Genomic DNA, 13,383 nt, shown 5'->3' with positions numbered 1-13,383 from the left:
ACATTGGGTGCAGACAGTGTAAGCCATGCACAACAACCTATCGAATTGGGCCTCTCATCCCTTATGCGCTTGCATGTGCAGTATAGTGTCCATACTGGATCGAGACAGCTTAAGTGGATCCATTAACTACTCGCCTTGTTATTCTGGATTGTCACAGTGTATACACAGTGAACTAAAACATGGTTACAAACATAGCTGCAGGAAGGAGGGAAGGAGGAAAAATAACTGAAGTCGTGCACCTGGCCTTTACCATCCCTTTAGAGGACTAGTCCCTTGAAACTAAATTCTCAGCATCCCCATTCATATGCTGCATATCGTAGACTGAGAAGCTGAAAAAAGAACACTAGTCTTTTGACTCCCAGTCTGCCTCGTGCTTATGTTTGCAATGATGTAATCTTCGAAGATAGGCTGACAATATAGCTGCATGCAACTCCCGAACATGGAAAAAAAGAAAGTTACATTAAACCGCTACTTAGACCGCTTGTCTGTGTCCTGCTTACGTTTGTAATACTGCAGATATGTCATCATAGTTACAACAGACAAAGACATTTATTTGTAGGCCACGTACGTGTTAATCATGTCGTGTATCAGTTACAGAGGTTTGTAGGCTAAATCATGTCAATGTTATAGTTACCTCAGACATCGTTTGTGTAACGTTCCTTTCGCCAAAAAGTAGCACCTGCACAGGAGGTGCAATTGTCTACCTATTGGGAATAGGCATCAAGAGAATCCGGTCACACAGCCACTCCCATTCACAAATGGATCCTAACCATGAAAAAGCATTTTGCTGCCATCATGTGGCTATGGTTATTACCTGCAACTAAAGGAGAATATCTGGGACAGTGGTCACTTTTGTTATGTTTGCACGTGTCTGTGGAGAAACTGCCTTGGGGCGGTATTTATAATTGTCACACATGGCTCACAGTGCACAGTGCTCACATTGACATCTTTAGGAGTTTCAAACTGTGTCGTGTTAACACTTGCAATGAGAGCTGAGGATAACTAGGTTTAATAAAAGGGAATGGCATGCTAGTCAGACGCAGATCCTGTGAACAAATTTGAGCGTCGCATCTTTAAAACCATTGAACCAAAAGGCGGAGAGCGCGCGAGAGAGCAGAAGGTGATGACTGACTGTGAGACCAGTGAATCCATTAACGATTCAGAGAAAGGTGCCGATCCACCTTATCAGAACTGTGAATCAAGCTCCTCTGTGACATCTCCCACTCACGTGGAATTCTGCATCTCAGAAGATCAAAACATGGCACGTTCTGAGCCAACAGTGAGCACAGACAAAACGTTAGTATCTGTAGAGTGAGAATCGTATCGGCTCCGATGCGCACTCATAGTAAGTATACTCTGAGTCAGGGCACTCAATATTGTATTGGAGTGTGTGCAAGTACCCAACAGTGCTCTCGTTATATCAATCAGTGATAAAAATACACTTTCACAAGAGTCTATATCAGTGGACCTCTCAGTCAGTGCACTCAATGCAGGCATATATGCAGGCATATATGTTAGTGTGAGTGCCGTGTAATGATCAAAAGTGGGTTCAGTTCCACAAAGCTTGTTTACAACTTCAGGCGATGCCTTGGTGCTCGTTAGCAATGCATCAGGACACATCTGTCATCAATGGTGGCCAAAAACAACAAGAGCTGAGAGGACATTATGTACAGTTGAAGTTGAAAGTTTACATACACTTAGATTGGAGTCATTAAAACTCGTTTTTCAACCACTCCACAAATTTCTTGTTAACAAACTATAGTGTTGGCAAGTCAGTCAGGACATATACTTTGTGCAAGACACAAGTAATTTTTCCAACAATTGTTTACAGAAAGATTATTTCACTTATAATTCACTGTATGACAATTCCAGTGGGTCAGAAGTTTACATACACAAAGTTGACTGTGCCTTTAAACAGCTTGGAAAATTCCAGAAAATGATATCATGGCTTTAGAAGCTTCTGATAGGCTAATTGACATCATTTGAGTCAATTGGAGATGTACCTGTGGATGTATTTCAAGGCCTACCTTCAAACTCGGTGCCTCTTTGCTTGACATCATGGGAAAATCAAAATAATTCAGCCAAGACCTCAGAAAAAGAAATGTAGACCTCCACAAGTCTGGTTCATCCTTGGGAGCAATTTCCAAACACCTGAAGGTACCACGTTCATCTGTACAAACAATAGTACGCAAGTATAATCACCATGGGACCACGCAGCCATCATACTACTCAGGAAGGAGACGCGTTCTGCCTGAACGTACTTTGGTGCGAAAAGTGCAAATCAATCCCAGAACAACAGCAAAGGACCTTGTGAAGATGCTGGAGGAAAACAGGTACAAAAGTATCTATATCCACAGTAAAACAAGTCCTATATTGACATAACCTGAAAGGCCGCTCCGCAAAGAAGAAGCAACTGCTCCAAAACCAATATGTCCAAAATGTCCTCTGGTCTGATGAAACAAATATAGAACTGTTCTGGCCATAATGACCATCATTGTGTTTGGAGGAAAAAGGGGGAGGCTTGCAAGCCGAAGAACACCATCTCAACAGTGAAGCACGGGGGTGGCAGCATCATGTTGTGGGGGTGCTTTGCTGCAGGAGGGACTGGTGCACTTCACAAAATAGATTGCATCACGAGGAAGAAAAATTCTGTGGATATATTGAAGCAACATCTCAAGACATCAGTCAGGAAGTTAAAGCTTGGTCACAAATGCGTCTTCCAAATGGACAATGACCCCAAGCATACTTCCAAAGTTGTGGCCAAATGGCTTAAGGACAACAAAGTCAAGGTATTGGAGTGGCCATCACAAAGCCCTGACCTATAGAACATTTTTGAGCAGAACTGAAAAAGTGTGTGCGAGCAAGGAGGCCTACAAATCGGACCAGCTCTGTCAGGAGGAATGGGACAAAATTCACCCAACTTATTGTGGGAAGCTTGTGGAAGGCTACCTGAAACGTTTGACCCAAGTTAAACAATTTAAAGACAATGCTACCAAATACTAATTGAGCATATGTAAACTTCTGACCCACTGAGAATGTGATGAAATAAATAAAAGCTGAAATTTACATTTACATTTAAGTCATTTAGCAGACGCTCTTATCTACTCTACTATTATTCTGACATTTCACATTCTTAAAATAAAGTGGTGTTCCTAACTGACCTAAAACAGGGAATTTTTACTAAGATTAAACGTCAGGAATTGTGAACATTCTATCAAATCAAATCACAGTTTAGCAGATGTAATAGCGGCTGCAGTGAAATGCTTGTGTCACTATCTTCTAACAATGCCGTACAAATGTCAAACAAGCTCACAAATAATAATCAAAAACAAGAAATCATAAAGGTCAGGAACGTATCCAGTTAACTACCCAAATAACACTGTATCAGTAATCCAAAAGCAATCTATGCGTATATATACCAAAAATACACACTTTCTTAGTATGTGGACACCCCTTCAAATGAGTGCATTCAGCTATTTCAGCGAGAGGTGTATAAAATCGAGCACGCAGCCATGCATTCTCCTTCTACAAATATTGGCAGTAGAATGGCCCATACTGAACATCTCAGTGACTTTCAACGTAGCACCGTCATAGAATGCAACCTTTCCCTACTAGAGCTGCCCCAGTCAACTGTAAGTTCTGTTATTGTGAATTGGAAATGTCTTAGTGCAACAACAGCTCAGCCGCGAAGTGGTAGGCCACACCAGCTCACAGAACGGGACCGCTGAGTGCTGAAACGCGTCTATCCTCGGATGCAACTACCGTGTTCCAAACTGCCTCCGGAAGCAACATCCGCACAAGAACTGTTCGTCGGGAGCTTCATGAAATGGGTTTCCATGGCCAAGAAGCCTCACACAAGCCTTAGATCACCATGTGCAATGCCAAGTTTTGGCTAGAGTGGTGTAAAGCTCACTGCTATTGGACTCTGGAGAAGTGGAAATGGGTTCTCTGGAGTGATGAATCCCACTTTACCATCTGGCAGGCCAACGGATGAATCTGGGTTTGGCATCATTCCAAGAGAACGCTACCTGCCTGAATGCATAGTGCCAACTGTAAAGTTTGGTGGAGGAGGAATAATAGTTTGGGGCTGTTTTCATGGTTCGGGCTAGGCCCCTTAGTTCCAGTGAAGGGAATGCTTAACGCTACAGCATACAATGACATTCAAGATGATTCTGTGCTTCCAACTTTGTGGCAAGAGTTTGGGGAAAGCCCTTTCCTGTTTCAGCATGGCAATGCCCCCGTGCACAAAGCAAGGTCCATACAGAAATTGTTTGTCGAGATCATTGTGAAAGAACTTGACTGGCCTGCACAAAGCCCTAACCTTAAACCCATCGAACATCTTTGGGATGAATTGAAATGCCGACTGCGAGCCAGGACTAATTGCCCAACATCAGTACCCGACCTCACTATTGTTCTTGTGGCTGAATGGAAGCAAGTCCCTGCAGTAATGTTCGAACATCTAACATCTCATTCCAATATTACCCATCATTTTGGAATGAGATGTTCCAGTGTATATACACTATCATTCAAAAGTTTGGGGTCACTTAAATGTTATTGTTTTTAAGAAAAGCACATTTTTTGTCCATTAAAATAACATCAAATTGATCAGAAATACAATGCAGACATTGTTCTTTCAAAAACAAGGACATTTCTAAGCGATCACAAACTTTTGAATGGTAGTGTACATACAGGCAGTGAATATAAACAGTGCAACAAAAATGCAATGCAGTAGTGGATATATTCAAAAGAGCTATGTGAAGAATACAGTATATGAATAAGAATCCGGTATATAATCAATTATATAAATAAGAATCCAGTATATAAATACGCAGTGTTTACAAACAGTGTAACTAAAATTATATGAATAAACCAATCATTGTTGCACAATCATTGTTGCACAACACAGTTAGGTGAACATGTCTAATGAATAAGTTACAGATCACAGCAGACATAACAGTATCCCCTCACTTCTCTCCAGGTTACATCCCCATGGTGACTGTCTGCATAAAATGACAACCAACAGCTTTTAGCTGAACAGCCCTGAATGAGGCTAGAGTAACGGGCTATTAGCAGTACCCAGTGGAAATTGCTCTGAAGCAATTGAGGGACATGAAAAGTGACATCTGAAAAGCAAAGCACAGATTTGATGTTTTATGGAGTTGCCTGTATTTGGCTAAATATGCATAAATAGGCCTATGCATTGGACTCTTTACATAAAACAGTATTTGCATTTGTAAAAATCTGCTGGTGTTATGGACATCCTTTGGAGTTTGAAGATGGAGCCAATCAATGAAAATCACTAGACTGCTATCCTTCCATCTAAAAGTAGCCACATCCCTCCATGATGAAATTGCTAATTGATTTATGACCACATCCTTCTTTCTTTTTTGGATGTCTGGTTTATTGGCTTATCCCACATCCAGGAACTACGCACAATATAATTAGTTAACCAAATGCATTATTTGTTAGGCTAAACGTAGGGGAGACTGGGGTTTTTTGTCACACTTTTTAACTGTTTCTCAGCACCAGTATATCTTACAAGATATAGAAAGACCAAGGTGTTGGGTTGAAATAGGGCACATATCCTCATATCTTATTCCGACATGGAGTCATAAGCCTTTTTGTCACAACTAGCCCCAATGCAGGGTTGGTTGTCACAATGTTTGATAGTAGCTTATTCCTTTTGTAAAAAGGAAATTAAGCAATATGGCATATACACTCTTCGAAAAAAAGTGTTCTGAAAGGATTGTTCGGGTGTCAACATAGGTGAACCCTTTTTGGTTCCAGGTAGAACCCTCTGTGGAAAGGGTTTTACATGGAATCGAAAATGGTTCTACCTGGAACCAAAAAGGGTTCTTCTAAGGGTTCTCCTATGTGGACAACCAAAGAACCGTTTAAGGTTCTAGATAATACATTTTATTCTACCGGTCTAGATAGTACCTTTTATTCTAAGTGTGTAGGGCCGGGACAATACCAGTATCGCAATATTTTTTCCACGGCAAAAATGAAAACACAAGCAGACCAAACTCTTTGGTCCTTTAAAATCCTCAATATGTAAAATATTGTGTGCTAAAGAAGTTACATTTGGGCCTCCCGGGTGGCACAGTGGTCTAAGGCACAATTGGCCCAGTGTCATCCGGGTTAGGGGAGGGTTTGGCCGGTAGGGATATCCTTGTCTCATCGCGCACTAGCAACTCCTGTGGCGGGCCGGGCGCAGCGAATGCTGACCAGGTCACTAGGTGTACGGTGTTTCCTCCGACACATTGATGCGGCTGGCTTCCTAGTTGGATGCACGCTGTGTTAAGAAGCAGGGCGGCTTGGTGGGGTTGTGTTTCGGAGGACGCATGGCTCTCAACCTTCGTCTCTCCCGAGCCCGTACGGAAGTTGTAGAAATGAGATAAGACAGTAACAACTAACAATTGGATACCACGAAAAAGGGGGTAAAGAAAAAAATAAAGCGTTAAATTTGCTTTGCGACACTGGTGTGGTCCCAGTCCTAATAGCATACAGTCTTAGAAATAGCCACGCTTAATATTGATTGAACGATATTTGTAACAAAATTCAGCATTTTATGCCTTGAAAACAACACTGACATTTCGAGTACGTTTTCGCGTGTGCTTGTGGTTGCACGATATTTGTAACAAAATTCAGCATTTTATGTATGACCGAAAAAATGTGTGAGAGAGAGGCAACAAACCCAGATAGCACAGATACCTCTGTCCAACGGATGTATACATGATGCGTCAGGAGGATGAAGTTTAGACATTGTTTGCTAATTGGCCAGACGTCTTACAGAGGTGTAACGAATACCTATTCTAAATGCTACAGTTCTACATCGGCCAGGCATCAGCATTCTATTCTGATGTCTCGGTGACATCTTCCCAATGTGCAAACGCTCTCCACACTACATATTCCCAACACATTTTGATATGTCGACCAAAGGTGTTTGCGACTACTGGGGAGGGAGTTCTTTATAGCAACAGCAGAAAAGAGCTTGGGATTTATTGTATACTGGCAGTGACAATGTCCCTGAAAAATATGGTTAACACAAATAAATAAAAACACAAATAGTAACACAATCACCCGACCTCAACCCAATTGAGATGGTTTGGGATGAGTTGGACCGCAGAGTGATGGAAAAGCAGCCTACAAGTGCTAAGCATATGTGGGAACTGCTTCAAGACTGTTGGAAAAGCATTCCTCATGAAGCTGGTTGAGAGAATGCCCAGAGTGTGCAAAGATGTCATCAATGCAAAGGGTGGCTACTTTGAAGAATCTCAAATATAAAATATATTTTGATTTGTTTAAATCTTTTTTTGGTTACTACATGGTTCCATATGTGTTTTTCATAGTTTTGATGTCTTCACTATTATTCTAAATGTAGAAAATAGTAAAAAATAAAGAGAAACTCTGGAATGAGTAGATTTGTCCAAACTTTTGACTGGTACTGTATATCCATTGATTCTTAATTAATATAACTTACAAATGCCTCATGAGCTTAGTTCAACTGTCACACTCAAAATATAAGCTTGTTTTTCTCCAATGTTTGTAAACATTGTAAATGTAAACAAACACTGTATGGCCTCATAACATGGCTAAAACTATAATTGTGATATCATGGATGGTCAGTCCTGGCATCCATAGCTCTATCTATTAATCTGAGAGTGGTTACATTTCTTCAGGCCCCTCCCTCAGCTTTTTACCAAAACAGAGGCAACCATTTTGTTATTGTTTCTTCTGTGTACTTGCCCTTTAAAACAGCTGCATATCATGTTTGATATCAAGATAGCAAAGTGTCGCCAACAAAAAGGCAAACAATAGGCCTATTGCAAATGCAGTATATGGCATTCATTTTTCACATGCATTTAGCACTTTTCAGGAGTGTTCAAAGCATCCCATTCCATGAGCACAGCATTTATTTATTTTTACTCAAATCAATGAGCCCAATCAGTCCTCCATGACAACAAAATCATAAACAACAGAGTAGGGCTGGCTTATAAATCCTTAGTTGTGGGGTCATGCTCAGGTAAATCAATTTGGCTAATCTATACTTCCATATTTATAAGTCCTATTCTTGAAGATCAAGGAGTATAACATGTATTGGAATGACTGGAATTCTGATAGACTTTGGTTTTTAATGTAAAGATATAATTTAATCATATTATTATATGTAGTCGAAAGCGATGGTTTGGAAGAAGCCTACATAACCAACCCATATAGTAACATTTTACATCCATATATGGCCAGCTTTATGAACTTTAACATGTATTTATCCTGCAATAGACGTCGTTCAATTGGTGACATACATTTTTGTCTTCTTCTAATGCCTCTAAAGGGGAAAGTAATCTTAAAAGTAACGGAATGTAATCAGATTACGTTACTGAGTTTGTGTAATCCAAATGTTTCGTTACTGATAACATTTTTGGACAGGTAACTGTACCGGATTACATTTAGGACTAACGTAAAGTACCCTACCCAAACCTGGTGCCCAGTGGATAAACAGTAATTGGAAACAGGAAATGAAGGAACAGGAAATACATGAATTATGTTGAATTAACAATAATAAGCTATGTGGGTACCTGTCAGACTTGGAATGTTTCCGAAATGCTTCACTGTTCAACTCCTGGAAGGTTCGGTAAGCTTGAGGTTCTGCTGAGATGCCTTGAGCACGCCTGGTTCTAGGTCCAATTATCTGCGCGCTGGGAAGAACGGATTGACATTTGTGCAGTTTTCGTCTTAATTCGTGTATCTCTTCTTCCTTCTCGACGAGACGCCTCTCCATGTCCTTAATTCTCTCCTCTTTTATCAATAGGATCTTTTTGAAGTCTTCTTCCAAATCACTCATGTTTGAATCTGCACAAACTTTCTCTAGGCGGGAATGAAAGATGTTTTACGGTCCAATGCGATCCGCTACTAAAACGAAAAAAAATATTTGGTAGAAATATGGAGATCAAATCGTGTCGAGGCTCCTTTGCACTCCAAAAGGTTCTGTTCACAGTAGATGGTGGACAGTTGAGTAACGGCGATTGGGAATGCTGGGTGCTGCTTTTCCTCAGTCCCTCCCGTGGTGGGACTAATGGTTATATTTCATTGAGAAACCAATTAGGGTCTGCTGCCCTTTCTCTCCAGAGAGTTTGCGGTATGCAGAGGAAACAGCCGGCCAACGTTGAACAACAGCAACTAAACACAGGACAATATTTCCAAAATCATGCTCACTCTCAACCCTAAACTATTTGCCTGAAGTAGCACAAATTACCATACGAGCCGGTGGATGACGTAGTTTCATGTAACTTGATCCAGCACTTGAAAACAATAGAGCAAGTGCAATAAGTTACGTTTCCTGGAGATCTTATATGCAAAATTGTCTGAGGCTATTATTTACCCCTCAGTCTGATTGACTGCTTGAAACCATAGAGCCAATGTAAGTAGCCCCAATGTCTGTGTGTGAGAGAGAGAAAAATAAGGAGACAAATAGAGATGAACTGATGAAAATGGTCATTGGATCAGAGACGTGATTTCTCAAACTCCATTTGCTGAAATGATTCAATCGTTTTACTCTCTTTAAAATGCACTTATATTTAATATATTCCAATCCACACACTGTGGAGCCAAAATAATTGCAAAAAAAGGAGGTGCCATGTGATATGGGTGGTGAGTCACAGGGTAGTGATTATTTCTCTACCCCACTGTGTTTATGGTTTATTGATCCATCACTTCTATCAATTATCACCTTGTGTTGTTATTTAGCAAAGGACATAAATGTCACTGTTTTCTGTCAAATTGCACCACCAGACGATTTCACTTTGAGGCACCTTTTGAATGTGCAGGAATGTCCAGTAGCATCTCAGCATGACCAAAAGTTAATATTTTATTTGCAAAACAACAGATGCAGAGCCTGTAGCATTTTGTAACACAGTGATCCGTAAAACTTTGTATAGGCCTACTATATATATAAAGAGGTGTGCGCACGGATGCACGCGCACACACACCCAACCGGAGTTCAAAGGCTATTTAGGGTATTTCATTTACTTTCAAAGACATTGACAAGTAAGTATTTGGATATTGCTTCTTTGAAAATACAAGTGGTTGAACATTGAAATGGATTTGTGTGTGAGTGTGTGAGAGAGAGAGAGAAAAGAGAGAGAGATTAACTGATGAAAATAATTTTGGTTATTTGATACTCAAATACACAGAAGTGTATTTTTAAATAGAAGTAATTGAATACTCCATGCATTTGAACCCAGGTCTGTTTGGTCCAAGGGGTATTTGAAATAATGTTTTTGGAAAAAAACTATTTGAAAATAGTGTCAAATAGGAGGCTATGTTTATAATAAATTGTTTGAAAATACTTCCATATTCTTTAAATAGAAGTAGTGGATTCTGACATTTTTAAAATACTCACATACACAGAAAATATGTATTTCAAATAGAAATATCCAAATACACATGTATACTGAGCAAACATATAAATGCAACAATTTCAAGGACTTTACAGAGTTACAGTTCATAGAAGGAATCAGTCAATTGTAATAAATTCATTAGGCCCTTATATATGGATCTCACGTGACTGGGCAGGGGCTCAGCCATGGGTGGGCCTGGAAGGGCATTGCTGCACCCACTTGGGAGCCAGGCCCACCCACTAGGGAGCCAGACCCAGACAATCAGAATTAGTTTTGTCCTCACAAAAGGGCTTTATTACACACAGAAATACTCCTCAGTTTCATCAGCTGTCCGGGTGGCTGGTCTCAGACGATCCCGGAGGTGAAGAAGCCGGATGAGGAGGTCGTGGGCTGGCGTGGCTACATGTGGTCTGAGGTTGTTGGACGTACTGCCAAATTCTCTAAAATGACGTTGGTCTGGTCGACATTCCTGCAGTCAGCATGCCAATTGCATGCTCCCTCAAACCATGAGACATCTGTGGCATTGTGTTATGTGACAAAACTGCACATTTTAGAGTGGCCTTTTATTGTCCCTGGCACGAGGTGCACCTGTGTAATGATCATGCCATTTAATCAGATTGATGATATGTCACACCTGTCAGGTGGATGGATTATCTTGGCAAAGGAGAAATGCTTACTAACAGTAATGTAAACAAATTTGTGCGGAAAATCTGAGAGAAATAAGCTTTTTGCGCATATGGAACATCTCTGGATTTTTTTCCCCCAGCTCATTAAACATGAGACCAGCACTTTACATGTTGCGTTTATATTTTTGTTCAGTATATTTGATTTTAGGATTGAAACACACATTATCTCCCCAACATTGCTCAAATGTAAATATCCACTGCTAACAGTGCCATCACTGGTTGCAAAATGTCCTTTCATAGGATATCCGGAGGCAAAGTCATTAATATTCATAAGTTACATTGGGTGATTGGTTAAGCCTTTTTGGGTGTGTGACATCAGACAGACGTGCTGCACAGCTGTCTGTTTAGCTTGCTCGCTGGCATGAGCAGAAAGCACGGAACGACTTGGGAAACCCAGTTTCAGCTTAATCAGAGAGGAAAAGTCGAAGCGAAAGGGTTTATTTACTCCACCCAAAATCTGTCCACGAAAATAAGACCACGAAGTAAATCATTTTTTGGAGAGGTCAATGAGAGCGTGCCGAATTTGATTAACAAAAATAGAACTGCTCATTTGCTACATGAGGCTTATTTGATCTAATAGAAGTTTCGTAGTAGTTAGGTTGTTACGAATGCACTGATATAAGTGGACACACATTTTGGCAACTTCAAATGTTTTACTTTATATCAGAGTTGTTCACATGTGCATCTGCACTCTCATTGGCTAGCATGGTCCCACCTGATCTCGCTTCCTGCTGCCTGACTTCCATCTTTGAGGGCGTATTTCCATTGTTAGAGAGGTCACTTAGGCTTAATTCATTGTGAAATAAGTTAAAGCCTCACCAGCTCGCTACCAATCTATTTAGCTTCACTGTCCAATCATTCAGAAAACGAGTCTCTAATTCTTATTTTTACCTTTCCACAAATCTGTTGCTTGATATGAGCAAGTTGAAACAAATGTATCAAAGAACAGGAAATTCACGATTAGTTAGCTAGTAGTGGCAAGTGCTGAGCGGTTCAATTTAGGTTCGATTATTTTTTTAATAATCACGGTTTTCTATTTCAATTGTATTTATTTTTTACATTAAATGCACAATGCATTATGTGGGTTGACTGATGTAACAACACGGAATAAAATAAGTAATAAAATTCCCATTATGGTAATGACTGCCCATACTGCTTATTACTTATCAAGCATAATTTATTCACTTTACTTCAATAAAATATTTAAGTTGTTGTGTATATTACATTTGTTTTATTTGATTACTTTTTTATTTCATTCCAAGACATCATCTCTACTCATATCAACCGAGCTGCTGCCTATGTTGTGTGACAAAATCACTATTTTAGTAGTTCTTCAAAGTAAATAAGGAATACTTTTATGACTGTTGAATATGAACTATCAATCACTTAGATCATGTATTTTCAGATAGAGATACCTCGTGATGCAACTACTCACTATCACTCTCGGTCCTGCATTTTTATGTCTCTTCCTCTCCGTGTCTGTGTGCTCTGCATAGACCAGACAAGTAGGCGAGCAATGGAATATGGTAATTGAAGTTAATTAGCACGTTTTCTGCGCTAAACTAAATATCCCTAAAACATTGCACAATTTGGGCTTGATCTGATTTATCTCTAGAGAAACTGCGCATTGAGCTCAGAAGAAAATTAACTAAATTGAATTCAAATTATTGAACCGATTTCAGTCAATTGGTTGTTTCTAAAAAAACACATTTTGGTTAATCATGCAGCACTAGTCATGGCCACGCTACATTTAAGTAATTTAGCTAGCCTTATAAATGCGGTAGTCAGTGGATAAATGAACTATTAGTTGAACATATTTATCTGAAAATGAACTAGTTGCCAGTTATTGTTGCACATGGCTATTTTTGCCCAGAGTCTAGCTAGCGGCGTCATTTGGCGTCCACAGTTAGCTAACTGTTAGCTTGCTAGTTGGCTACTGCCTGGCCAGTGTGAGACAGCATGCTGGCTAGCTACATTTCAGTCAGTGGCTATCTTTCTAAATAATGCGGTGGTCACTGGATAAACTAGCTATGAGTTGAAAATATTTTGGTAAAAACAAACTAGTAGCCAATTGTTGTTGCCTATGGTAGAAATGTATCTCACCAGCTGTATCCTGAAGCCTATGTTATATGTCTATGTATGTGCCCATGAGCCTCCGAATCTAGATGCAGTCTAGCTAACGCTAGCTTGCTAGCTGAGCTGTTTTATAAGAAAACGTCTGAGGTGCCTAGATTCCTGTAGCTAGCTAACAAACCCTCCTCTGCAACAATGTTATTGGGGTGCGGGAATATTATGTC

At 40.1% G+C, this 13,383-nt stretch overlaps 1 protein-coding gene across 2 annotated transcripts in view; it reads right to left on the bottom strand.

Moving 5' to 3' along the window:
- The window catches only part of prkg1b (protein kinase cGMP-dependent 1b), a 157,200-nt gene extending 147,991 nt beyond the window's left edge, over positions 1 to 9,209 (bottom strand). For both annotated transcript variants that reach the window (XM_046356763.1, XM_046356764.1), the window contains exon 1: positions 8,580 to 9,209. In XM_046356763.1, the coding sequence (XP_046212719.1) occupies positions 8,580 to 8,845 (266 nt within the window). In that variant the 5' untranslated portion in view covers positions 8,846 to 9,209. The remainder of the gene's footprint in view (positions 1 to 8,579) is intronic.
- Positions 9,210 to 13,383: the final 4,174 nt, after the last annotated feature.

The sequence above is a fragment of the Oncorhynchus gorbuscha genome, linkage group LG07 (assembly GCF_021184085.1).
Source record: "Oncorhynchus gorbuscha isolate QuinsamMale2020 ecotype Even-year linkage group LG07, OgorEven_v1.0, whole genome shotgun sequence".
NCBI classification, from domain to species: domain Eukaryota; kingdom Metazoa; phylum Chordata; class Actinopteri; order Salmoniformes; family Salmonidae; genus Oncorhynchus; species Oncorhynchus gorbuscha.
This window is presented reverse-complemented; position numbering and strand designations above follow the sequence as displayed.